The 27829-nt window shown below is 38.5% G+C and overlaps 2 protein-coding genes and 1 long non-coding RNA gene across 3 annotated transcripts in view; 1 reads left to right on the plus strand and 2 right to left on the minus strand.

Annotated features, from left to right (window-relative positions):
* On the plus strand, positions 1-17439 carry slc44a4 (solute carrier family 44 member 4). Its single transcript, XM_031295911.2, has 23 exons — positions 1-259; positions 5778-5826; positions 6007-6080; positions 8067-8145; positions 8253-8352; positions 8455-8586; positions 8793-8853; positions 9095-9215; positions 9783-9866; positions 10150-10262; positions 10654-10776; positions 11282-11381; positions 11652-11744; positions 11921-12023; positions 12276-12535; positions 13174-13268; positions 13797-13900; positions 14199-14272; positions 14433-14503; positions 15089-15183; positions 15271-15355; positions 15637-16414; positions 16581-17439. The coding sequence occupies exons 1-22, from the start codon at positions 220-222 to the stop codon at positions 15753-15755; spliced, it is 2175 nt and encodes a 724-aa protein (XP_031151771.1). The 5' UTR covers positions 1-219; the 3' UTR covers positions 15756-16414; positions 16581-17439.
* rnf5 (ring finger protein 5) overlaps positions 16849-27829 on the minus strand; it is an 11826-nt gene continuing 845 nt past the window's right edge. The window contains exons 2-6 of the mRNA XM_031295916.2: positions 22013-22031; positions 19873-19985; positions 19724-19781; positions 19521-19632; positions 16849-18970 (exon numbers count right to left, since the gene is read on the minus strand). Coding sequence (XP_031151776.1) covers positions 18852-18970; positions 19521-19632; positions 19724-19781; positions 19873-19985; positions 22013-22031 — 421 coding nt within the window. The 3' untranslated portion in view covers positions 16849-18851. The remainder of the gene's footprint in view (positions 18971-19520; positions 19633-19723; positions 19782-19872; positions 19986-22012; positions 22032-27829) is intronic.
* LOC118493143 overlaps positions 26403-27829 on the minus strand; it is a 1907-nt gene continuing 480 nt past the window's right edge. The window contains exon 2 of the long non-coding RNA XR_004895126.1: positions 26403-27764. This is a non-coding gene — a long non-coding RNA (uncharacterized LOC118493143). The remainder of the gene's footprint in view (positions 27765-27829) is intronic.

Here is a 27829-nt window from a genome sequence, read left to right on the forward strand (position 1 = left end):
TCCCTCAGCAGGTGCACTCATGTCGTCACTGCCTAGTTACAACAGCCAGGAAGAAAAAGATTTCATAACTTAGTTACCATGCCGCTCTGACACTGTGTTGCTCGTTTTAAACGCGATTTTAGCTGTTTGTTAAACAGTTTTACGACTAGGCCTAACTTTAAGCAACGGAAGTTGTGTTTTAGAAGTTAAGGAAGCTACAGGTGGAGGTTCAGGTGGAGAATGGGTAAAAAACAGGAGACAAAGCCGGACTCCGAATATGGTGAGTTGACATCGCCCGTTAACGTTAGCAACGTCAGAGGGTTCACTGTTTACATCGAGCTATCTGTAAAGCTTACTAACTATAATTTTGGCCTATTTTTTTTTGTCTCATACTGAGTTCTCAATATATTTTTTGTTGCAAGAAAAGTTTGTAATAATTGATTTTACCAAATGATTTTCACGATTTATTACGTGATTTATTTTGGCATGGATATCTTACTGTCTGTTTTACTGTAGCTAGCTACTGTTCAAGTCATATTACATGTTATAGTGTTAGGTAATTATCAGCCTAAATCGATATTGTTTACACCAGATTTGTTCCTTTTTTAGTAAAACAGAGCCAAAGAGAGAAACTGAAATATTTCCCTAAAGCCAAATGCAGGCTTGATGTTTGTGAGTGCCAACAAGGTATACCTGAGGGACGTTACACTTACATGGACTTGTTAAATTAACGTTACCGGTATGTCATAATATATTTATAGCTGAGCCAAAACATCCTAGACAATTGACCTACAGATAAAGAAATGCTTAAAATAAACAGCAAGCTTTGAGTTGGCTATTAAACACATATTTTATAATTTATTATTAAAGTTTTCTTTTTATTGTTTCTTTAAAAAAAAAAAAGAATCTTGTAAAATATTGAATAATTTCACCTTTGCAGGTCTTCAGAGAATTTGTGTTGTTTTTCCTTTAAAACAATACTTATTTTATTAGTTGATAATAAAAGTAGTTGCTGATTAATTTTCTGTCATTATAATATCATAATCCATTTATAGTTTCAGCTTTAATCGATTTATCCTACAATTACTTTCTCTATTTATTTGGTCTATAACATATAACACAACAAAAATGTCCATCATAGGGTGACATTTTGAAATAGTTTTTTTGTCTGACCAACAACAGTCCAAAAGCCAATGACATTCAATTTACAATAATATAAAATGAGTATGGAATCCTCATTTATTTTTTGGCTTGCATTCATTATTTGATTATCACAATAGTTGCAGATTAATTTTCTGTCGATGAACTAATTGTTTCCGCTCTAATATTGTTCATGCAGCCGTAGCAGAGTCTTTGAATGGCTGGTGTTGTCATATAGACAGACTTAAAGAGAACTACAGTGTCTTAAAAGACACAGAGGAGATTTTTGGAGTATCTGCTGAAACATTTCATACCTGCCTGTGACTGTTTGACTTTCATCTTTCTCTGCATCCTGTTTACTTTTGTGGTATTTGATGTAGGCAAAATGATGGAGTCACACATCTATTGACAGTCAGGGAGGTTTTGTAAGGCTACAGTAAACAAACCCTCCCTGGAGGAGGTCAATATCTAATCACATTTCATGTCTCCTCAAATAACTTATGAAAACAACAGAGAATAAGATGTCGACAAAAAAAAAAAAAGTTGGATCTGGCCATTTACTAATCATGGTGACAATTGAACCTCTGTTAACAAAAAAATGCCTTTATATGTAAATTCATGATCATCATCATTTCTAATTGGGAATCTGTTTCCTGCTAGTTCTCTACTGTTGTAGTAGCCTTGAGGAAGTAGATATCCTTTTGAATGTTGAACACATTCCTCATTCAGATGCTAAGTAGGGTCATTTTGTTGTACAATATGTCTGGGTTTTGTCTTGTTCGGAGCAGTTACACATTTCAAATGCAACCTGTTTTTCTGTTAAGAATGTGAAGACACTCAGTGTTGGGAAATAAGTGGCATGCGATGGGTTGCTTCTGCAAATCATTGATCAGAAAGTTTGTTAAATCTGCTGAGGTAACAAAGCCAATTTGATTAATGAACAGACATCTACCGACTTTTAATAGATTCAGCAACTCTCTCCATTAGAGTGGAAACAAGTCATAAGTATTTGGTGAGTGATTAGCACTTAACAATTCCGTCTCATTTGTCTAAGAAAAACCTTGCTGGTTCCAGCTTCACTATTATCGTGAGAAACGGATGCTTTTCTCTGCCATACATGCTAGTAAACCAGTTATGTTTAGGTTTTGCACTTTTGCATCTTGGGCTCTGGAAAAGTTTAATGGGCATTTCACACTATTATTTGACATGTTATATGCTAAATGATGAATACATTTTATGAATCTATAATAAAAAAGAATCATGAGTTGCACCCTCTCCATTGCTCTGAATATTGAAAACAATAAGAAATCCTTTCTGTTGCTGTCATGGCTTTGACCTGCTTAACCACAAAGGTATTCAGGACTCACATAACAGTTTAGACAATCAAATCAATCACACTTTTAAATCATTACATCCCTTCCCCTCATATGTTACACTACTTTGTAAAGAAGACTTTCTTTCTTTCTTTGCCCTTGGGACAGGTTACTAATTAACCTTGTTGTCATCCTTTGTTTTCACAGTGAAATATAGAGAAGAGTGAGGTTTGTACAATAACCCAACAGTCTTTACAATATTTATTTAGATCACATAAAGAGAGGCATCCCTTCAGTCAAGTGATCAATTTCTTTGATAATTATCTTCATTTGTTGCCCCAAATGACTGATTACCTTTTTTTCTTTTTTTTGAAAAATATTTTTATTGCATTTTTTCAAAACATAAAACACACAGAACAGCTCAGACACGACTGGAAAGGAAAAAAACAGCAGGATGTGGGCATGTGTTACAGTCTGATTACCTTTTTTGATTCATTATGTTACCCAACTTGGGCAAAGTAAAGTAAGATTAGAGACACAAGGTCAAGGGATGACTGTCACACCCATCGTCTTACAGCCAGCCAGGTTTAAAGGTTTAAAGCTTTGCTCCAGCTTTTTACAAGGGCATAAAACTGAAAAGTCCTTTTTTATATGTGTCACACAGTCCTGGTGAGCCATTGTCTATGTTGTCCTTTAATCCAAACACACGACACTATCCTAGCAGAGCTGAAATCTGACACTCATGGCATGACAAGAGGTTGATCAACTGGTTCCTTTGCTGAGAACATTTAGTATCATAGCCGGAGTGTTTTTTCTGATTGTCCACGAATGAAGGTTTAGGAAACAGCACAGAGGCATTGACATCATTCACACACTTGTTTGTTGTTAACATACAGTAAGACCCATATCATATTACTGAGAGGAGTTTGTTTAGAGGAGTGCCCTTCTCATAAGACAGGGAATTTTAGTTTCAGTGTACAACTGCTCAATGGAACAGTTCCTATTCTGAATGTGTGTGTTTAGTTTCTTGGTATATTTTTTACTAGACTGAATCTGGGACTGTGCCAGGCTTAGAGCTGAATAAAAAGCTGCAAACTTATTGCATCCTGGTTGAATATTTGCATCCTACTCAGAAGTCCTGACGTGAGAGTGTGCTCGCAGTGTTGACACAGTCTTCATTCACCCCTATTCAAATTACAGCCAGTGGAGATAATTTCAGCTCTAAAGCTGCTATGAGAAATGATTATGCTGAGCTGCCTGGCTAAATGTTCATCCCTTTGGCACCAATCAAATTGAGAAAGCATGTTAGCATTTGAAACCAAAGGAACACCTGCACACTTTTTTATCACGGTTCAGGCTCTTCATCACAACCTTTTACCACTATTATTTTTCTAGTAAAGTGGAGCTCAAAAAGGCAGATTCTCTTGTTGTTTTTTTGTGTTTTTCAACTTGACAGCTTCCAAAAGGCATCTTCTTCTCATGATCACATACCACTAACTACACAATACCCCTCTCAACATGTGGCATGGGAGGGGCCTGAATTGCTCAATGACCTCTTTATAGAAAACAAATTTCCCTTTTTCGAACAGTTGTCAGAATTTTTTTTTTTAAAGATATTAACAGATTAGACATTATCTTAAGGGTGTTATTCCCAATAAACCCCTCAAACAAAATGATTGATGCTGTCATGTCTTCCCAGCCATCAGGGTGCAATGTCATCTGTACTTGGGCTGATCTCTAAATTAGACTGCCCTTCCTTGTCTAAAATTTGAACATGAAACAAGACCTTCAAGTAACAATTGATGAGGAGACCTGGGCTAATTTCGAAAAGAGTTCACTCTTCGTCTATCTGTGCTTGAACTTAGAGGGGTATTGAAAGGCTATTTTTAAATCTCTCTCTACAGTTGTAGCTGTTAAAAGAATCCAGGCCCTCTTATGTCACTGTTTGGAATTATTCTTGAAGAGATGCAGTTACCTGCACGGGGCCATACAGTTGTTGCCTGCACTACCGCCCTGACAACCAAAGGTGGAAGGGGGCTGCCCCGTCCTCAGTCTCCCACTGGATAAGGGTCAGATGTCTATCCTGAAGCTCTGATTTAGGCTACAAGGTTCTGAAAAGAAATCTGTTAGTGTGAAGATGTTTTTTGTTTTGTTTTGTTTTTTAACTTGGTTTTGATAAACCCTCAACACAAGTACAGGAATAAATAATGAAATCACCACGTTTGACCCTTAACACACCTGGATATGGCTTTTGACATTCTGGGCCTGGATGAGCTGCTTCTGCTTAACCTCTCATTATGCCTTAAAGACTTATATAATTATTAATGTACATTGTGAAATGTAATTAAAACAATTGTGAAAGATGATCACATACTCTGAGCAGTTTATCCTGCCTGACTGGATAATGCAATGGACTGGGTGGGACTCACAGATGACTCTCATTATAGGAATGTTTTCATTTGGAATCTCCTCAAACAAGTTTTCAGATCATTATTTTATTACTGTGACTCTCCCTCCTCCGAAAGCTTAAAATTCAAATTCTATTCAAATAAGCCTGAGCTAGTGTCAAGGCTGTGCCTCAACTCTGATCCCTTTTCTCTTTACTCTCTCAGCACATGAAGGAACTAATGTTAACTTTTCTTTAGTTGATATGGAAAGCAGCTTGTTGTGTGAGAGGAACGACACACTAGATTGTATTGTTTGTTCTTGCTCACAGGCTCTCTGTTTTCAGGAAACAGCACATTCCTTTCCTGTAATACCTTTCACCTCTGTTATAGTGATTTTATTGTAAAGCACCTGTGAGCAGCAAACCTATAAAAATACATGATTCCTTCTCTTGGCTCTAAAAGTGTTTCCTCATTCACGTACACTGCAATTCATTAACTCTAAGAAAAGGACAAACTTTCTTATTTCTAACCCTGAAACTCATACCCATAATGACCGTGCTCAAAGTGAGATTGAGTCAAAATTAACAAAATGAGCCATTCCCCTTAAGAGTCTTTGTTTTTTTATGCACACCAACTTCCTCCTATTTCCAGTATTTCAACTACTGTATACACACACACACACACACACACACACACACACACACACACACACACACACACACACACACACACACACACACACACACACACACACACACACACTCTGATTTAATCAGCAGTGCATTTCCTTGAGATGGAATTGGAGGTTAAGTGCCATTACAGAAGTGAGTGATAAACTGTGTCCTTGATTATCTGTCTGAAACCAAACACAGTTGTTGATTAATGCAACATGATAACGCTGTACCAGTCAGTGATTCATTTGCATTAAAAGCTAGCTAATGTAGTTTTCTTTTCCCAGGAGAACCTGCTGAGTTTGACCCAGCATTCAATGGACCCATTAAGAAAAGGTGAATCTTTCTCAGTTGGCTACAGGCTGCTTCTCTCTGCCTAACTCCTTCAATCCCCAAATCATCAGTCTAGCTGTTTCTGTTGTTGACTGAATCACATTTGTCAGCCCCAAGGCAAACTTTGATGCAAAGCTCAGCCTGCTCACTTTAACCTGTTGCTGTCTCTCTTTTCTTCATCAGGGGTTGCACTGATATATTATGCTGTATCCTGTTTATGGCAGTCATCCTCGGCTACATAGCAGTCGGGATTTTAGGTGAGAGTAAACTGACAACACCAACACCGCCCCTCGTTCCCTAACCCACTGATACCTAATCATTGTTTTCTACCATCTCCTCTCTGGGCCTTTCTTGTCCATTCTGTTTATTCAGAAAAAACGTTAAACATTTTAGGAAATGTGTTTATTTGCTTTCTTGCTGACAGTTAGATGAAAACATTGATTACTGCTCTAGTGTCTATGCGTTCCATACTAAGCTGGTTAGCTTAGCACCAAAACTGGGTACAGGGGGGAAACGGCTAGCCAACAAAATCCACCTACCAGCTCCTCTAAAGCTCTGTTATTAACACATTTGATCTTGTTTGTTTATTTCATACAAAAACTGAAGTGTAAAGACGACAGTTTGTGGTTTTACTTCCTGGATTGACATACCATAGATCTTAACCAGCAAAGTAACTAAGCTGTCACAACGGTCAGAGTTTCAAAATGCGGTTGCTCCTTTAAAACCTCAGACAATGTCTGTTGTGTGTCTCTTCGACATTTCACCATGACTTGCTCGATCCCTCTGTTGAATGCTTGTAAGAATCACTGCCTCAAATCAATTTAATTCTTGTTATATTCACTTCTTTGGTAGTACATCTCTACTATTTCTTTAAAGCTTGCAATAATGTAATGCAGTTAATGGGGAACAATATCACAATTGTTCTATGCAAGATAGAAAGAACTCCACAGTTGGGCCAGAGCTACCACAATGCTTTAGCTGTTTATCAGTGAATTTCATTGAATATTCTTATTTATTTATCTTTAGTTTTTTTCTTTCTCTCCTACCTTTCTTCTAATTAATGTATTGTAATTTGTATACTTTGATTTATTATTAAAGCTTGGGGGTGCGATCACGGAAGGCTTGTATCATGTGGACGCACCAACTGTTTTGTTGTCATTACTTAGAATTCCTCATGGGGGGCGGCAGAAACTACGCACTATAGCTTTAAAACAAAAAAATGAGGTACATTTTATATGTTGAGTAATAATATTACGTACAAACAGCTGATTTTCATGTGAGACAGTGGCTCTTTATTGCCCTGTCATCAAACTCATTCCAACTCTCTTATCTAGAGTCAACAGAGAGGGCTGATACATAAAGGGTGTCAGCCGCTGACTGTGTCCCAAATAATCAGCTATTTCCTTCAGTGGAGCCAGTTCAAAAGCATTGGTTAGCTAAGGTTGATTTGTTGAAGTGGTTAAGTGGAGATATCTACTGGCCAGTGTTCATACATAAGGGCTGGATTTATTTCTTAGCAACCAAATATATCGCTAAATATATGACATCAACAGAGGTGGCCTGTGTGTGTCTAGCTCAAATAAAGAAACAATACATGGACATTTCATTCATTTGGCAGACACTATTGTCCACTTACAATAAGTGCATTCAAACCAAACTCCATAGGAACAACAGAGATGTTTATCAAAACTTGAAAGTGCATCCTGTCAGATTGTGTGCCCTCCTGTGGTTGGACTGAAACAATTCTTTAATTGCTGGTATTACACCAAATTCTGTGACCCAAATAGGATAAAAAAAGGAACAATAAGACACCTTAGTTTTTAAAGGTGTCAACAAAAATGATAATTTGTGACCCAATCTAAATATTTGACATGTTAACCAAATATAATATTACATAATACATAAAGTATGTGATTGATTAAATATGATACAAATATTTGCAGTGTACTGAAAATATCCTAATCATTTTAGAGGATCTGATGGGTTACAGATTTGGCGTAACACCAAACTCACACCCACGCCTCAATCAATCAATCAGTAGAGTATCTTTTTCACATCCCTCCCAAACAAACAAAAAAAAGCAAAAAAGCAAAAAAGTGCAGTTTTTGTGTTAAGTAAAAACATGCAGTAAAACTGTTTTCAGTGCAAAACATAAAATGGAAATTGCGTGACTAACTTGTCATTAATTTTTACGTCATTGACTTTTCTCCTCTCTGTTTTAATGTGCATTTTTTTTCTATCAGCTTGGCTTTTCGGGGATCCAAGACATGTTCTTTATCCAAGAAACTCAACTGGATGGTTCTGTGGCATTGGACCAAATAAGTAATCACTTTTCTCTCTCGCCTTTTCATATCATTGTTACATGAGATAATGAATATGCTATTTACTGATTAAAAATCACCTCTTTTTTTCTGTCTTCTCTCTCTCAGAGGCCAACCCAACTTGCTCTACTTTGACATTCTCAAATGTGCCACATCTGTTAATGTTATGGCAACTGCTCTTAATGGTTTTCAGTGCCCAACCACACAGGTAGAGAAAGCTGCTTTGAATTTGTTGTTTCTAATGTTACTGGACCGTTTGCTGTACTTTCCCAGTGTCCCTGAAACATTTGTCTTTATTCACTACCTGTAGGTGTGCGTGGACAGCTGTCCCACTCAGTTCTGGGCTGTGGGAATACAGGCATATTTTCCAAACGTAAAGCCAAAAGACGTTTTCAATCAAAGCCTCTGTGTGCCATCCATAAACCTGATGAATACTACGCTGGTAAGTCCCATGTTGTTACCATTTGTAAACTTTGTGTGTCCACAAACAAATCCCAAATGCAACATTTGTTTTGATTTCTTCCAGTAAAGGAAACATTTTGTTTTTATTAAAGATGGGCTGCATAATAATCAGCAAAAATAACCTGACACTTTGAGCCATTCACATGTAAATTGTTTTTTTTAAATGGTATGATCATGTTTTTTCAGAGTGTTCAAGAAATTGTGAACAAGGAGCTGTGTCCTTTCTTCTACATGCCAACGACCCCTGGTAAGCGGTGGACACATTAGCACTGTAGTAAAGGCTGCTTATGAGTTACACGCCTTGGCTCGTTCAAATATTAGTACTGATTTAACTGCTACTAAACAGAAAGTATACTGCTACCTTTTGTTTATGTCTATGTATGTTCAATGGATGGTGGCTTGTGATGCAAAGTTAATTAGAGATCAACAAATCAAGTAATGAATTATAATTTCGTCCACTTCAAGCTGATTATTTTCTGTACCGTTAGTGCTGGGGAGATGTTTGCCCGATATCTCAGCGCTGGGGAGGATCCCTCCAGAATTCTCCAATATTCCAGGTTTACCCTCCTTAGTCAATGACACAGTCGGCATAATCAAGAACAGCACTGGGTAAGATCCAGTGGATTCCTGACCTCATCATGTGTTGATTTGAAAACAAAATGACTCTTAATTTCAGGACATGCTCTTAAATCACAGATAACTGCACATATGAAGACAAATACACGTCTTAATAACCACGTTTCTTTTTCCTGCTCATCACCAGCAAAGGGTCGGTGGCTTCGTGAGTTTTTGTGTTGACCTTTAGTGTAGCAGCTGGTTGTAGTTGCTCTTGTTGCCTTAGATGCCGTGTGAAATGCTCTCTTGGGGCTTGCAGAGTTAGCGCATTACTGTATATCATTTTTACAACACATACAAAGGTCTATTCTCTGTCTCTCTATACTAAGTGTCTAGGGTTAGCTCTTATCTTTTTAGCCTGTCTTTACCACTACATTACTTTTAGTATCTTCCAACGGGCTTTACAGAAATGTTGTCTTTGTTTCTTTTATGAACACACTTCTTAGTTTTTCCTTGTTTCTTCGCTGTATTTGTTTTACCTGACCCTTTACTTTTCACTTTTACTGTTTGAAAAGGAGAACTGTCGCCAACGCAGCCTGTCCTTGCTTTTGTCTTCATTAGGGATCTTGTGAATGGCTTCAATGCCAGAGAGATTGGCGTCCGCATCTTTGAGGATTTTGCGTCGTCATGGCCGTGGATCCTCCTGTGAGTTGCCATCTTTTGGCAGCAATACAGATAGAAATTGCTCAGCAATACAGAGTTGAACTCCTGGTTGTATCAAATAAGCATTTAATTGTTATTTAGAATTTTATGACAACATATTTCTGGATCACAGGTTGTTATGTTCATTTGATATACATTTTATATGTCTCACATTTCTTATAGTTTAATAACAATATATGCTTAAACCTCTTCATCCTTTGTTAAACTGATTTTAGATTTTATTTTTAACTCTTTGTATCCTCCTCGGTTTCATTTCCCCTCTCAGTGGTCTGCTAATAGCCATGGTGGTCAGTATGCTGTTCCTGTTGCTGTTGAGATTCACTGCTCCAGTCATGGTGTGGGTGCTCATCATAGGAGTCCTGGGCGCTGGGGCATATGGTAAACACTCACCTGGAACAGTTTTTTAAGGCAAAGTAGAATTTTTAGTACCAATATAGATTTCTAAAGAAATATTAATAATTGTACTATTTCTTCCATTCTTTTCTGCTCGGAAATTCACTTGAACATGCGGAACAGAAAGGCTGCGGATTGGATAAATAACTTTCCTTATTAGAAGTTCATGAATGCAGTGTTTTGCAGCTGAATCTCACACAACCAAAAACAAGTGTTGCTGGGCCTGTGTTTAACCTCGCTTGTGAACAAGTGGAGCTCAAAAGTTATAGTTTTATGTATTGGTTCTGAACACAAAGTCGACAAGGGCAGTTTGATTGTTATGACAAAAATATATGTGCCTAGTAGCCTCTCAGTTGTTGGAGTGTTTCTCTTGCAGGTATATGGCACTGCTACTGGGAGTATGCCAACTACAAGCAAGCCTCTGCTACCATCTCTAACATTGGCTTCACCACTAACTTTGCGGTTTATCTGCAAGTCCAAGAGACCTGGCTGGCGTTCTGTGAGTCTGACCAATCTCACAAAAGGTTTCTCACGGTGTAGGGATTAGTCTTATCTTTTTTTGTTTTTCTGGTGGCTTTTTTTTTGGGGGGGGGGGCAGGTGTGTTCATGTCAAAAACCTAATTAGGTCAGCTTCTGGATACAAAGATCAAAACAAAGAAAAAGATCTCTGTATACTAGAAATGAAAGCGCCGTTATATAAAAAGACTGTATTGGTGATGTTTAGACACAGCAGATTTTTGCACAGGCAAATACAATACCAATACAGAGGAAATGAGAGGTATAAAATGGAAATAACTAATGACATCATAAATGCCAAATCACATCCACATACGAAAAATAATTCAATAAAACCATTGGTGGTATACACACGAGCCACACGACATGTTTACAGCACCACTTGAATCATTACATTGTAAAATACTTCTGATAAAAGATAACCCTGATGTAAGGGTTATTGTTATCGCCACAACTTGTAGTTCATATTGGATATTGGTCCCCAACAGTGATTATCATATCTGTGGTGGAGGCAATCCTTCTCCTGACCCTCATTTTCCTGCGGACCAGAATCCTCATAGCCATCGCCCTCATCCAGGAGTCCAGCAAGTGAGTCCTGATGCCACACAGTAAAAGTCTGTCCACAGGGTTTACTCACTTTAGGTTACACTTAATATTAACCACATATTAATATGAACTGTTATATTAACCATAATATTAACTAAATGTCAATGTTAATTTGTTCTCAATCTTAAAAGGAATTTATTTAAAGGTTAATCAGGTTAATGTTTAAATATTGTTATTATTTTTTTTATCTTTCCGTGAAGAGTGCATATGGCCTCGGCAAAACCTCACGGTGTGTGTGTTCATAATCTACAGGGCAATCAGCCACATGATGTCCTCCCTGCTGTACCCTCTGGTCACCTTTGTTCTCCTGCTGGTGTGTGTCGCTTACTGGGGCGCCACTGCTTTGTATCCTTTAATTTTATGTGTGTATATGTTTGGATGCATGCTGTTAATAACACCGTGTTCCGTATATAGGCACAGACTATTGTTAAAACATTTCTGAGGTTGTGTGTTTATTTGTTATTCTACAATCACTTCTACAGTCCAGAGGAGCTGTTCTTCTCCTAAACTGACGATTGTAGATATTTGGCCACTTCAGGAGGCCCGATCTACAAAGTGGTGGCTCTCAACTCCACTTTGAATGACTGTAAGATGATCAATGGCACTGTGGACTGTGACCCTCAGGTGAGTGGGCAGAATGGGAATTCAGGGTGGATAAAAACAGTGAAACCTTCTCACATGTTTATCTTTGGTTTAATTAGACAACTATAATATAGTAATATAAAATATTTCCCCTGTAAAACTAAAATACTATTGCTAAATATAACATGTCCAATCACTAGAGACGATGTCTGATATGATGAGTTGGATAAAAATATCGTCTTACTGTCGATGCTCTGACACACCCTTCCCACCCTCATTCTTTCGTCCTCTCAGAACTTCACCTCGTCAGATTACCCAGGCTGCCCCTCAGCCAGCTGCATCTTCATCAAATACAACAATGAGGGTCTCTTCCAGAGGAACCTCTTCAACCTGCAGATCTACAATGTGGTGGCTTTTCTCTGGTGTGTCAACTTCGTCATCGCCTTGGGGCAGTGTACGCTGGCCGGTGCCTTTTCCTCCTACTACTGGGCCTTCACCAAACCAGCTGACATCCCCATGTTTCCCGTGTGTGGTAGCTTTATACGCTCACTCAGGTAGGTTAATGAGCTGCTGTCACATCGGTTAAATACCTGTAGAGGGTGATGCAGAATAGAGTGCAGATCGGGCCGCAATTTTCTGTCCAAGCCCGGCCCGCGTCCAACAGAGCAGTAACCGAACCCGACCCGAGCCCGACAGGCATTAAGATATTTATGTCCGAGCCCGACCAGAGCCCGACACAGTTAAAATCAAATTTTTTTTTCTCATACTAATGACACATTTGTTTGTGTGGAAAGCTCGCTTTTTTTAAGCAACTGTAGGAAGGCATTCGGAAATGTCAACACATGAGTGCATCAGCGCACACGGGGCAACAAGCGTACGTTAACACAGGCGCGCACAAGAGGCCCAATCATATCGCGCTGATGTGACCGAGCCCGACCCGAACCCGAACATCATTTCTAAATATCTGTCCGAACCCGACACGGCCCATCGGGTACCGCCGGGTCCCGTCGGGCTCGGGTTGGGTATCCATCCTCTAATGCAGAAATGGAACTTCACCCAAAAGTTCAGAGGACATAGTGGCGGACTGCAGTTCACTCTCTGGCTTCTAGAGGGCGCATTAGACCTACACATAACAGTTTGGGCAAGCAGCCCTCAGCCAGACAGTGAGACAGTACCATCTTTTACATTTCAGGTACCATGTGGGCTCCTTGGCATTTGGTGCTTTGATCCTGACCCTGGTGCAGATAGTAAGGATGATTCTGGAGTACATTGACCACAAAACAAAAGGTAAGAGGCTGACCTACCCTCATCTCACTGTCTGTGTTACCTAAAAGACTACTGAACATGTTTTATCTGCTAAATCCTAATCTTGACAATGGATCAAAGTTTAGTCAGTGCAACTTTTAGTCTTGAGCGTATAATATATGAATCCCAGGACATATTTCAGTGATTATTGGCCGATGCATTAATACGGCCCTTTAAGCCACATGCTGTCGCTGTCCAAAACAACTATCTTTTTCAGATAAACTGAAGGTCAGCATGTTAATTTATGGGTACGTAAATAGACTTTTACAAACCCATGGGATTAGCTGAAAAAAGCTGTTTTTCTTAGCTCATTCTCTGAGATTGAATCCAGCCACAATTTTCAAAGTCTCTTTACTTAATCTCCAGTCCTATTTTCCAAATGTCTCAGTGGATGAATGAATACTAAATATGTGCAGGCAGTTGACATGCAGAAAAGAAACCGTGTTAGAAGTTTATTGGCGTCAAATAAATTACGGGCTACTTATACATGTTTTGGCTTCTTGTCTCCAGCGGCGCAGAATCCATGTGCACGTTTCATATTGTGCTGCCTGAAGTGCTGCCTCTGGTGTCTGGAGAAGTTCATCAAGTTCATCAATAGGAACGCTTACATCATGGTGAGCACAGCATATTATTGTACAGTTAGTCCGCTTATCTTAATTGTTACTATTATTATTGTGGTAATAATTAATATGTTTGTAGCACTCATCTTAAATCGTACAAAGTACTATCAAAAGGGGAAAAAAACATGCTTTGCTGGAAATTAAATTGCGTTTTTTTTCTACTGACTCCATTAAAAACCTACTGAGCAGCACAACAAAAATGTTTTCATATGATATGTTGGATATTATTTGTATTATATAGACTTTCTCGATTTTATTTTCCTTAAACAGGTTGATTTTCTTTTCTCCACAGATTGCCATTTATGGGAAAAACTTTTGTGTCTCAGCCAAAAATGCTTTCTCCCTGCTCATGAGAAATGTCGTGAGGTTTGTGCTGAAGTCATGTTCCCTATTCTAAATGAGATTTAGTGTTTCCAATGCTGGTTGGCTACATGTTGTCGGACCTGTTGATAACATAAATATATTTGCATGTGTTTGAGCGACTCAGTGAGTAGTGTGGTGTTTCTCTGACTCTGTGTCCCCTCAGGGTCGTGGTGCTTGATAAAGTGACAGACCTGCTGCTGTTCTTCGGGAAGCTGCTGGTGGTCGCAGGAGTAGGTAAGAAGAAGAAGACTAGAGAAGAAGCAGTTCATACGACATGTCTGATTATGTTGGAAACCAAAAGTGCTTATAGTTGTTCGGAACGGTCACACTGGAAGGCGGAGTGGAGAGCCAGCCGAGAGGTGGGAGTCGTGATGTCATTTAAATACGGGGATAACTGTGCGCATCTTCAGACAGTCTTTTCATGAAGATACTTTTTTTTTTGTACACATTAAAGCTGTGTGACAAGTATAAAAAGAGAGGTAGAGATAAAAGTTCAAACCGTGGCTCCTTTCTCACCTTGCATGTCGCATCGTCAGTTTCGAAAGAACACAGCCAACCACCATCCAACATGCAGTTCTGCGTATACTGGCCTCTTTAAGCAAATCCAAGACTAAAGAAATGTGATGGGTTTGATGGATTGAATTTTGAAGGCTGATACCAATATATTTGGACTAAACATTCAGATTTACAATATTTTATTTGTATCTTTAGTATCTTACCTAAATAAAAAAAGAAGATAAATGCAGTAAATGAATGATAAGAAATGAACATGAATACGTCAGGAAAGATTGGAGACACTGAAATCTCTATCTCTTCCAGGCATATTGTCCTTCTTCTTCTTCTCTGGACGAATATTGCTACCAGGCAGCACCTTCCGCTCTGAAACCCTCAACTACTACTGGATGCCAATTATTGTAAGTTACAAATGGTTCTTTTCTGTTTTTGATATTTAGTTTGTTCTAATTCTTTTTTTTTTCTTCTTCCAAATCTGTTTTTTGTAGACGGTGGTGTTTGGTAGCTACCTCATAGCTCACGGATTCTTCAGTGTGTACAACATGTGTGTCGATACACTCTTCCTCTGCTTCTGTGAGTAGATTTTTGCAGTTTACCGAGTGTTTTTAAATGCCTGTACCATTCACATTATTCACACAGAAATACTACCGACACAAGGAATCGTTATTTTTGTAAGGAAAGAGTTTGGAACATGCAAATATACTCAAATCATTTTAAGATAACCGCATTTTAACGTGTCAATTTCAAGCTAAGAAGCTAACTTAACTAGAACCCTTTTTAATTGAATAACACAACAATACACACAGAAACAAGCTATATCATTACTTCACGCAATTTGGCTCTTTTTCTTACAGTGGAGGACTTGGAGCGTAACGATGGATCTTTACAGAAGCCATACTTTATGTCCAAAAACCTCATGAAGATCCTCAACAAATCCAACAAAGCACAAAAAAAGGGTAAAGGCAAAGACTGAACATTTTCCCACCGTGGTCATGATCCCGAGTTCTTTATTTATTTTTTTACATTACATTTTAACACTCCATTGTTTTCCAAATAAGTTAACCAAAACTAATTTGCACTTTTAAATAATTGTTTTATTGTGTGTATGAGTATAATATGTAGTATTAATGACTGTACACATGAAAACACTGAGTGTGTCAATGCAGGGGATGTGAAATGTTAAGTTGCAAGGTTTGTTAAAACTATTTTTGATTTGGCTTTTGATCTTTGATTTGACTCAAAGTCCCAAAACAATTCTTCTATTATTTTAAAGAATATTTGTTTCTGTTCAGACGACTTAACATTAACGCTGCACACTTTAGACTGTGTCCCTTAATCCAGTTTAACAGCTTTCCATGCAGGTAAGATTTAGTTTTGGATGATAATCTTTTATAGAGGACTTATAGGAAGGATGTGATTTCTTCAGATTGAACAAAACAAATTGTAACAATTGCAAAAAAAAAGTTCTTATGCGTGATATATTTTTTAAATATTTGTAAAAATATAAATACAATACAAATACAAAACATTTTCATGACCACATTATTGCTTATATTGAATATAATGTAAAAGTTGTAAATATGACTGTATATGACCCAGCAGTCAACTACTGTGTTTGGCTGCAAGCAACCTGTTGTCTTCCCTTCAACCTTGAAAAAAACACTTTTTTTTCTGACATTTGTGACGCCTTTTTTCACAATTTTAAAATTTTTCTTCTACACATTTTCATCGCTTATTTCTACGTCCAATATTTTCTGATATAAAACAAAAATTTTAAACGGGCCAATGTGACCCGAAGTCAACACAAGGGTTAAATCCTTTGACGGTTTCTCCTTATATATAGTCTTGGGTACATGTAAACAGACATATTGGTGGATATTTTCTAATCTTTGGTATCTTGTTTATTAGATTACCCATTTCAAAATGAAAACAAGAAAACACAGTCATTTTCCTTGTTTTAAAGCCTACGAATTGTTTCCTGGGTTGAATTAAATAATTTAATGAACGTATGATACACAGAGGCCTTTGATATTATTAAAATGTAGATAATGACGACACAAAACAAGTCAATGTTTAAATGAAGTTTTAATCTTCTACATCATATGGTTTTGCACGTCTCCAGTTTGTCTGTCAAATCGTGACCTCCATCACTTGTTTTTAGTGTCACGTAAGCCTTATAATACAAAGTGTAGCTTGAACAAACAAATATGCAGGCAATGAAGAGCCCCAGCAGCCATCCTGTCCATCCTACAGAGTTTCATCTCTGACCCTGCTGTGAATGTGCCAAACACCCGATTCATTAGATCTAGTTCAGCTGAATTCTAGTGATATTACACATCAATGACAAAAATCTGGGGGTGTGGAGTTAGGAGGAAGTGAGTTTACCAGTAAGTAGCCCAGTCCTCATCTCTGCTTGAGGTTAGTAGCACGAGGCTACATTAGTCACTGCTGTCACATTAAGATGAATGTGCGTTACTTTACTTTTATGTTGCTCAACTGCTTCAAACTGTTTGTACATTAAAAGGGAGATCTTTAAAATGCAGTTACAAGAGAGCAAATGAGCTGAATCATAAAGGAAAGAAAGACATTTATCTAGAGGTTAGCAGAAGAGTTATTCATTTGGGCTGTAAGCCTTTTATTGAGTAAAAGGGAATAATTAATGAAAAACCAGGAACCAGATCGTTTCTCGCTTTACAAAAGCATCTTTAGGCCTACTCGCTCATCTCGACCCCTATCGCCCTCTGTGGCTGGCCATCCAATCAGAACACGTAGAAACAGCATTTACAATATTCATATATACAAATATATAATGTTTACACACTCACTCAGACACATAGTCAGAAAAAAACAACAAATCAACTGAAGTTCATTGAACAGTTGCTGGTCATTCCTGTAAATTCTTAGCGTGCTGACCCTTCCACCTCCACGACTAATTGAAAGGATTCTCCTCCCTTATGACCTCGCATCGACTCTGCCCTCATGATGTATTGTGTAGCATTTCATTGAGCTACTAATTAGTCGGCAGTTTTTCCTCTCTTGACAATTTGCTCTGTACTTGACAAACTGTGTGTCAGTTTGCTTTTTACTCTCTCATGTTGATGCAAATATTTCCCAAACTGACCCTTTAACTGTACACTTATCCACCTTTGTACAGCTTTGTGAGGGAAAGACACAGCAAGTGGTTAAACACCAGCACACGCTTCAATCTTTAGGACAGCTCCATATACAAATGACTTCACAGTGCAATGGCAGGTTTTGTTAAGACAAATGTATATATATATATAAAAAAAAAAAAAAGCATCCATCTGTGCTATTTTCCATCTGTTTTAAGAGTAAGTCACAAATTCTAGAAGTACTTTTTAATTCACAAGGGAACTGTTAACAGGAACATAATTCAATTACAATTTTAATCCACCGGCATCGTACACGACTGGTCTGCTACTCTTTGGCCTTTTAGAGTAAGAAACAGTTGCTATAGCAACCACTACATTATCTCATACTGCTCCCTCTCTTCCCTGTTTTAACCCCACTTGAACTGTCCACAACCTCCCTCTGACTATTGAAGGAATAAACCTTTAAGAGGAATGTGGAAAAACTGAAACAGAATAAGTCACTGCCCCAAATTATCTTACACCCCCCCCTTTTCTACACCCAAAAAATATGAAAATCCTTTACATAGCTCACCCTGATCACTTAATACTGTCTCTGAACCCCAACAGTTATTTTCTGTGTGCATATATCTACAGGTCCATGTAGAGAGGGAGTTCCAACATGCCTTTTTTTTGGGATTCGCGCACCACTACTTTCCATTTGTATAAACAAAATCAACGTAGCAGGTGGTTGAGAATCCTAAAGTGAGTCTGCCTTTGCCAGGAGGAGAAAACCAAACATAGTATTATATCCTGTATTTCTTGTTTTGGGATCAAACACAATGCCACACTCTCTCCCAAGTTAGTACCTGCTAGGAAATGTAAAATGATTGTGTGACTGTGGCTTAAGTGTGTAAGAGTTTCTTTTTTTTTTTGCGCTCATCGATCCACTCGTCTATCCGTCTATCCACCGGTCTCCATCACACGCTCAGCAGCCAGAAGAAGAAGAAAATGGCCACGAATAGGAAGAGGGAGTCTTGCCAGTTGTTATTGCCATTGTTATGGTTAGTGTTGCCTTGGTGATCACCTGCATACTGGTCTGACATGGGGGAGAGATGGGTGGGAAATGTTATTACAACAGTGTCTCGGGGGGTGGTGTGTTTGCATCTGTACTCTAATTATGTCGACCCGAAGGCGACAGATGTGTTTGGATGGAGCTTTTTACCCACTGATAATCACTATAATCCAGCCACAGGCTTTTTGCAAATTTAGGATTTTTAGTTGAAACACAATAAAGACTATAATTATTCATAAGTACATTAATTTAATGACATGTATGCCACTGAAAATTCTTGATACAGCTTTAGTAGAAGAAGTTTTCATCTATTAAAACTAGATTTTGACACACCAACCTTCTATAAGACAGGGCCTCAACATGGGGTAAAAATGCAGCAGCCACCAGAGCATATTTACCTTTTTAGCTGTGCTTTAAATCAGAACTGGTTACAAATGATGGCTCCTCAGTTTGAATAATAACAAAACTGTTCATCATCAGCTATTTAGACACTTCTGATTGATTTTACTTGGAAGGAAAGATGTTGGCTCATGTAATCAGTGAGAAAACGATGTTTGTGTCTTTGTGTGTTTACCTGCTCTGTGAAAGGGGTCGTTGGCGTTGAAGACAGTTGTGAAGAAGCCGAAGGGGAAAGCCCCGATGCCGAAAGACATGTGAAAGCCAGTGTCCCCGAAACCCTGAAACATCTGACAGTAAAAACAACAGGGTTAAGACATACAATACATAAAAGAGATTATTGTAGTTATGAGCTTAATCAGTGGATGTAAGACGACTCACCCCGCCTCGACTCTCTGGCTCTGTTCTCTGTCCCTGAGGCCGAGGTGGAGTTTTCAACCTGAACAACCACAGTAACATCAAATCATAAGGCAACCATAAGACTATCACAGAAAAACACACACACACACACACACACAGAGAGAGAGTACCTGGGGTCCTCTTGGCTGGAGCTCCCTCTGCCGTACAGTGGGATGACTTTCTCCCTGCTGATGCCTGCTTTACACACAGGACACTGCTGCATGCTGGGCCGCGTCTCCAACCACTGAGAGGAGCCACAGAGGATAAACATGTCAAAATGTTTATAACACAGATCAGATAACCCTCCTTCCTAACTGTTTAAATATTGGCTTCAGTGCCAAATAACAGCTAACATTTTCTAAGAAAGCCTTGTCTAAAACTGAAGATTTCCTCTTGTGAATGTAACCTTAAGCACACCAAGGATCACAGGACCCAGCAGCACATCACAACAACTTTTTTTCTGGATTAACAGTACGTACATTTCCACAAATGGTTGCAGTTATTTTTAATCTGTACATGAATAAATGCAGTGCTTATGTTGCTACACTGAGAGCAACGTACAGCTCTACGTGGTTGAGTAGGAGTGAGTGGCAGAGAGAAAGCTGCAGTAAACAGAGGCATTAAGTGCATTAGCATGTTTAAGCTGCACTAAGTCAACCGACGTGTAGTTTCCATGCTGAGGTTACATCACATCATTACAGTACATTTAGGTTAACTTGCTGGAGTCTGAAGGCCCTACTCAGCAATAGCTCGCTCACACAGGTGTTTTCACTTACTGTGTCTGACTAGAGAGGACTGTGTGGACAGGTACAGACCCACTGTCTTGTTCTGATGAAGCTTTTTCAGACAGACCACACAGTCCGACAGCATGCAACAAAATGTGCAGACAGCTTTGCTGTAGTCTGGTGGTGTTGTATGAAACCGATTGATGGGACATTAAATCGATGGCTCGGCCACAAACGCGTAAGACAGGTAGGTTTTGACATATGAAACTGCCTGAGCTGGTTGGAGCACGCACAGAAACTGGCAAATACTTGTTCATCAATTAATCAGTTTTACGTGCTTCAGTGTGAGGGAATGGAGATAATGTTCTCAGAGACTGATGCAAATTAATTAATTTTTATATTAATATTAATGATTGATTAAATTAATATGAATTATTTTCATTAACAGTTAATCCATCAATTGTTTGAATTTTTATCATTTCATCTAATGAAGCTCAGCGCAAATTCTTTCAGGAAGACTTCTAAATAACTTCAATCACCACTATCTCTCCCTAAATCTATTCAGCTGTTAAGAGGCGTTCACTTTTCAGTAAACCAACCAGAATTGGCCACAAAATTCATGATCCAATCACAGCATGACTTCCTGCTTAGACTGTCTTCTCTCCTTGCTACCAGCTGTCTTTTCAGGCAAACGTGCAACCCTCCTCCTCCCCTTCCACCTCCGGTCATTGTCAACCACGGCAACCTGAGTCCCTTTCCGGCAGACAGGTCCTTCGTTCGGTCTCTGGGTTCCCTCTCCACCATCACCAGTGTCATCGGGGGGGAATATGTCTGTCTGCTCTACCCCTTTAAAATATTTTTAACGATGGGAGTCTAATCCCCAAAGACTACAATAAATCTTTGCATATCTGCAACAAAGTCTCTCCTGATTGAATTAAAAAAGTGAGAATAGTAAATTAATTTCTCAGAACCAGGATGTCTTTTTGAATCGGTTCTTTTTGGGGCTGCAACTAACAATTACTGTCATCCATTAATCTGCCAATACTTTCTCGATGAATTGATTTATCAGAATAGTTAAAATTTCCAGAGCCAAACGTGACACGTTCACATTTTGTCTGACCAACAAAAGCCAGTCACCGTCTAAATAACCCCACAGATTTCCAGTTATATAAAACGAAGAGAAGGGGGAGAAAAAAAAAAAAAATCTGTAAACTATAAAAGCTTAGCATTTTTGTTTGGAAAGTGAGCCAAAAGTTAAATTGATCATCAAAATAGTTGCAGATGAATTCCCAGAAAAACGGCAATCTGCATGGAACCTGTGAATGTTTGGCTAAATGACGTAAACAATACATCAGTTACTAAAATCATTTTGTCATCCAATAATCATTTTACTAGACCCACTATTTCTTACTACATAGATTTTGGTGACCTCACAATTCCCTGACTTTAACCAAAGTAGAAGTCAAATCAGTCCGAGTATTGAAAACACCTGTGTGGCTGTTTAAGGAGTATTACCAAACAAAGGGTGACATTAGGAAATACTCACTTGATGCAGACAGGGCCAGCTGTAGAGACAGAGACAAACAAAGATGAGATGAATTTGCATTCTCACAAAAGTTCTTTTCTCTTAAAATGTCAGCCTCCTGCTTCAATAACAGCACAACCCCAACACAATCCTGGAGACGATTTATTATATGTATCATGTACATCTCAATGGAAAGAATATATGTAAAGTCTGCCTGTTTTTGGTAACTCTCTTTTTTGTAGGGGTGCACGATTCAGAAAATGTCACGATTCGATATCGATTTTTAGGCTCAAGATTCGATTCAAAATCGATTTGATTCAAAAACGATTCTCGATTTTAAAAAAAACGATTCACAGTATGTAAATGTAGTCACTTTTTTTATTTTTGGAATTCTATGAATCAATTTTGAATCGGTAGAGCTTGAATCGCGATTCGAATGTGAATCGTTTTTTTTTTTTTTTTTGCACGCCCCTAGTTTTTGGTGAATCTATCACCTATGGAAGGCCAGAACAACCTGTTCCTAAAGAAGTGGCTGATTAAACTTGTCCCTGCTGCCCATAGTTAGTATTAATTGGCTCCATCTGTTGAGCAGTTAACAGTCCTGTTTGTGCGGCTGCGGGCCAGGCCGACCTGCTGCTGCTGCTGCATAGGCGGAGTGCAAGATGCAGGTTTTTGAGGAAACGCCACATCAGTTGGTACCAAAAACTGAGGCTTTTTCAGGAGACGGACAACAACACAGTGGTGAGTATTTCTACCTCTTACTCTAACTCTGTACTGCCCACAAAAATCAAAGTGTGCAAAGACATGTCGAAAGAATTTATCTTAGGATTACGATGGATAAACTACAGTACAGTATATGGCAAACAAAGGTGAAGTGAAAGGGACTCTGGTGGGTTTGTCCTCGACAGAACTGATATAGTCTTGTGGTTTTAAATTTGATCAAACTAATCTGGAAGTATGAAGAATACTGCATCACAGTCTGTAGTGCATTATCTAACTATTAAACGAGGACCCTCCGCGTGTGTTTGTGTGTCCGTTGTCTTTTACATATCTCGAGGACCGAGCAACCTGCCCTGCACCAGTAAATTAAATGTGTGAATAAATGAATTCAGTTTTGCCCTAAGACCTCCGTTAATTAGTCGCCACTACAGAAAGCTTACATTTCTAGGTTTAGAGTTTCTACGAGGTATGCAGAGCTAATGTTCCTGTCATTGAGGTACGTTTTTGACTGAAAAGACTGTGGGTGCAAGAAATACAGCCAGTGTGTTTAACAGTACAGTACGTTATGTAGCTGGAAAAAAAGTTATTTTTCTTTTAAATTGTCTCTTAACCTCTCTCCATGTTCTTATTGTCTCTAAATGCTTCTGTCAGAGATTCCTTGTGAGAAACTTCCAACAGCAAAATAAGTCAGACCATGCAGAGGAACAGGCAGGACTTGTTTTTGACACTTTCACAGTTTCATAACCATAAAACATTCGAAACCTCATTGCCTCAGGTGGGCCTAACCAAACACCTCAACATGACCATGACAAAATGAACCAAAAAGCAAAACACAACCTCGTGCCAATCTGCAGGCTTTTCCACACATTTTTATCTATTGAGCACGGCTGACAGTGTTACAGTATTAATGTAACCCCGGCTATCAGATCGCTGCTGAGAATGGCATTCCCAAACAGCTGAACAAAGCATAAGGCCTAAGTTAACATAACAACCCATTCAACTGTGATTTAACATGTGGCCACACGTATATAGCCTGAGCTCTTGTGACCTTAAAAAAAATAAGCCTAACTGCAGAGTGTACACACAGACTCCATTATGTGACCCCACAGGAGCCATTAAATGGATGCAGAATCTCTCATTTTCTCTCATTAGAATAAAAACATAAGCTGAGACTGGATTATTGTCTAGTTACTCCCCTCTGATCTTAATCATGTGTTTACAGACAGACTGCAGTTATGTTTCAGTAAACACAATGCTTGGTGGCTGTTTTAGGCATCTGAAATGTCAGCAGGAGCAATGGAAGAGTCTGGCTGCAGGTAGTCCCGCTTTGCCAGACCATCCACATACTGCGGAGCAGAGGAGGGTCTGGCTAGTCCACACAGCATTCTGGGATGGGAGAAAAACGTGCTCTGGTTTATTGGCATTTCTTTAAACCAATCACAATCGTCATGGGCGGTGCTATGCTTCACAGAGCCGCTGCCAAATAGTTGTAGAGAAAACTCAGATTGGACAGATAGTCTAGCTAGCTGTCTGGATTTACCCTGCAGAGATCTGAGGAGCAGTTAACCATAGTCCTCATAAATCCACCAGAGTTTAAAATTCCTAAAAAAGGAAACGGAAATCGGTGAAAATACATGCATCCGGCGGAATCTCCTGCGGCACCGGAGCAATCCCGGAAGTGGAACGTCAAGGATTTAGACTAGGCTGCATGTAACTAATGTCCTAAACTTTCGGCTGCCACTACTAATTCCCAATTCCAAAGTTGACATCTTCATGTGTCTTGTATTGTCCAAAATTTAAGATATTCAGTAAACGGTAATATAAAATGGAGAAAATCCATTTGCAAGTTTTGAGATAGATAGATAGATATAGATATATAGATATATATATATATATATATATATATAGATAGATAGATAGATAGATAGATAGATAGATAGATAGATAGATAGATAGATAGATAGATATATAAATGAGACGAAGAGAGGCAGCAAACACTCATTTGGAAAGCTAGAGTCAGACAATGTTTTGTATTTTTACTTAAACGACAACCCTGAGATGACTGATACTTTTGTGATCGACTTATTGATTGTTGAACAGTTGTTTCAGCTCTAAACTGTTCAGTCAATCTTAAAAATAAGTAATTGGCAGATCATCCTTAATTGTAGCCCTAGGTGAAAGCTCTAATAAAAGCAAGTATGTAGACTTTGAGTTGAGATTAGGTTTTCTACCAGATAGTTTTATAGACTTCCAAAAATTGCTAACAACTAAATGTTTGATTATAAGTGGTAATAAGGCAAACTGAAACCACTGTTTTAAACCACTTTGTATGTGGGTATTATTGTGTATCTTGAAGGTTTTACATACACTTCCAGTCAAAAGTTTGGGGTCACTTAGAAAAGTCCATTCCACTCCATTATAGACAGAATACCAGCTGAGATCAGTTGCATTGTTTTTTTAACCAGGGCAGCAGTTTTCAGATTACATTATGTGTTTACATAATTGCAGAAGGGTTCTCCAATGTTTTCTCAGTTAGCCTTTTAAAATGATATCAGATTAGTAACAGAATGTGCCTTTGGAACATTGGATGAATGGTTGCTGACAATGGGCAATGTAGATATTGCATTAAAGATCAGTCACTTCTTTCTACAACAGTCGAGAACCCTTTTGCAATTATGTAAGCACATAATGTAATCTGAAAACTGCTGCCCTGATTAAAAAAACAATGCAACTGATCTCAGCTGGTATTCTGTCTGGAATGGAGTGGAATGGACATTTCTAAGTGACCCCAAACTTTTGACCGGTAGTGTATGCAAACACTGAAACTTTCTATTCCAAACCTTTGTCAGAAGCTCGCTGGATGGTATTATTGTGCAAATGTCCCTCCACTCTCTTGCTTTCCTTTTGATATAACTTTTCTTAATTTTCAAATGCCAACACGATGACCTCTTTCAGTGTTCAGTCAGGGGGAGAAAATTCACTGCAGCCTGTAACGACGACAAGTGGACTCACTCGGATCGTAAAGATGTCACGCATTCATTAACCCTTGAAATATTTAAGTGACAGTGTCCCTTTCACACAAATCATTCCTCTAGAATCTCTTGCACTGTTTGCCACTAGGGCGGCTTTCTCATTTATTGTTTCGATATTTTAATTTCAAATTAAAATGAGGTGGTGTAGGGCAGTCTTATGAGGAATGTGTTAGTTTCCTGAATAGTTTCTCTTGTCACATTTCAACACAATCAAGTGTAAAATGCAGGTTGAGTACCAGTAAATAGTTTCTGATGCTAGAAAAGTGATACTGGTGGCTCAATTCAGCAAAGCTAACTTGTGCTAACTATTTATTTGTGGGCATTTTGGCAACGAATAGTTGTTTTGCTGCAGCTTAACTAATGGAGAAATGCCAAATAGGTTGGTCCAAAGCAATACATGGTGTCAAAGTTAAATAAAAGCTGAATAGATGCAGCCAGGATTAGGAGTTTAACTCACACTTGAGGTCATCTGTGACAAAATGTATGTTAAAATGTATTTATTTTAAAAATTAATAGAAATAAAGACTTAATATGCAATAAAGTTGCAATTTCAATTTGAAGTTGCAGCAGGTGGGCTGACATCAACACCTTTCTTCCTTGCTGATAGTTTCATCACAGTTTCATCACAGAAGATGAGAGATGAGGAGTAACATAGCAACTAAGTTACATCAGCTCCCCTAACACAGGAGCTTCAATGCAACTGCACATGTAACTGAGGTGAATTTCTCAGATCAAATATTAAATCTACAGTAAAACATTAGACAATATTAAGATTCCTGCAGTAATAATACAATCTTGTGTGCTTGAAAATGGGTAATTGTCAGGGTTACTACTCCTGACGAGACAAAGTCGTCACATGAATCTGTTGACGGCAACAATCGACTGTCCAACACTCTTACAACTGTCTGTCCTCCAGTTCAACCTTTATTTTAGGTTTGGAAAGCGACTTCAGTGTCCATTTTTAAAAGCTGTTCAGTTAGGCCAAATAAAGCCAATGTTTATGCTAGTTTTGCAGCCATACCAGATATTTTATTATTTTCAAATAGACAATAAGAAATTTGCAGGGGGGGGGGTTAAGACATTGTCTTGCAGGCCGGGGGGTCAGCCGGATCGGCAGTTTAAAACCCTGGTTTAGGTAGCTATGTGACCCCTTGTACATGATGGTCTTGTGCAGCTAAAAACATTTTGTTGGCTTCTTTGGTTTGCCACAGACTTTCTCCGTTAAAAAGTGAAAACCTTGACACTGAAAGGAAAAAACATCCGTAGTCACAAAGAGATCACTGTTTACAAATTTACAGCAGGAGCATCCTACTACTTCACTCCACTTCTGTTTCCAAAACACGTGTTGCACACCCAAACAGATCATTATCGTTTAAAATTACAAAACGCACCTCATTAACAGGTAAAGAGAGGTTGCTTTTTCTTCGTTGTGAATGAGTTTTACTACTGATTATAATGCCCTTAGGTTTGACCCCCAATCCCAAGGCTCTAATCTCACATTAGCCTCAACCTGCAAGTGACGATGGCCTTCAGTCAACAATCATGAATGAGCCTTTAAACACGTCATTGTGTGCATGTTTAGATGTTCAACACAAGTGGTTTGAAGGTTGAGCCGGCTTGCGCAATTCTTGATTCAAACCGAGATAAGAGAAGGAACTAGAATCACAGTTAAAGTGCAACCTAGGGTTACAGTTCACTTTCACTATTGTCTTATCTTCAAGCATACTGCACCTTTGGCATTCCTGTAGTGCAATTCCTTATTATTTACATATTGGCTGACGTATACATCAATATAAATACATTGAGCAGATATTAGAAGATACATTTATTTATTGGTCAAAGTTTAATTTGTATTTGCATAATTTAGATTTTACCAGGGCTACAGCTAAATTATTTTCATCTCAATTGGTTGATGTATACTGTCAGAAAACTGTGGAAAATGTTCACAAGTTAATCAATTGTATTATCCAACCAACGGTCACACTGTATTTTTAGTACATTTGAGAATCTGGATTCAGAGACTATTTTTGGTGCTTTTGTTTATCAACTTATCAGTTAATTTAACTTGTTTTAGCTCCAATGCCTG

This window comes from Sander lucioperca, chromosome 14 (genome assembly GCF_008315115.2).
Source record: "Sander lucioperca isolate FBNREF2018 chromosome 14, SLUC_FBN_1.2, whole genome shotgun sequence".
NCBI classification, from domain to species: domain Eukaryota; kingdom Metazoa; phylum Chordata; class Actinopteri; order Perciformes; family Percidae; genus Sander; species Sander lucioperca.

What these genes read in the sequence shown, in the direction of transcription:
- slc44a4 (XM_031295911.2), top strand. Translation starts at nt 220, where the DNA reads ATGGGTAAAAAACAGGAGACAAAGCCGGACTCCGAATATG. An exon ending in AAAGCCGGACTCCGAATATG is followed by an intron (nt 260 to 5,777) that starts GTGAGTTGACAT and finishes TTCTTTTCCCAG; the next exon opens with GAGAACCTGCTGAGTTTGAC. An exon ending in ATAATCAAGAACAGCACTGG is followed by an intron (nt 9,216 to 9,782) that starts GTAAGATCCAGT and finishes TGTCTTCATTAG; the next exon opens with GGATCTTGTGAATGGCTTCA.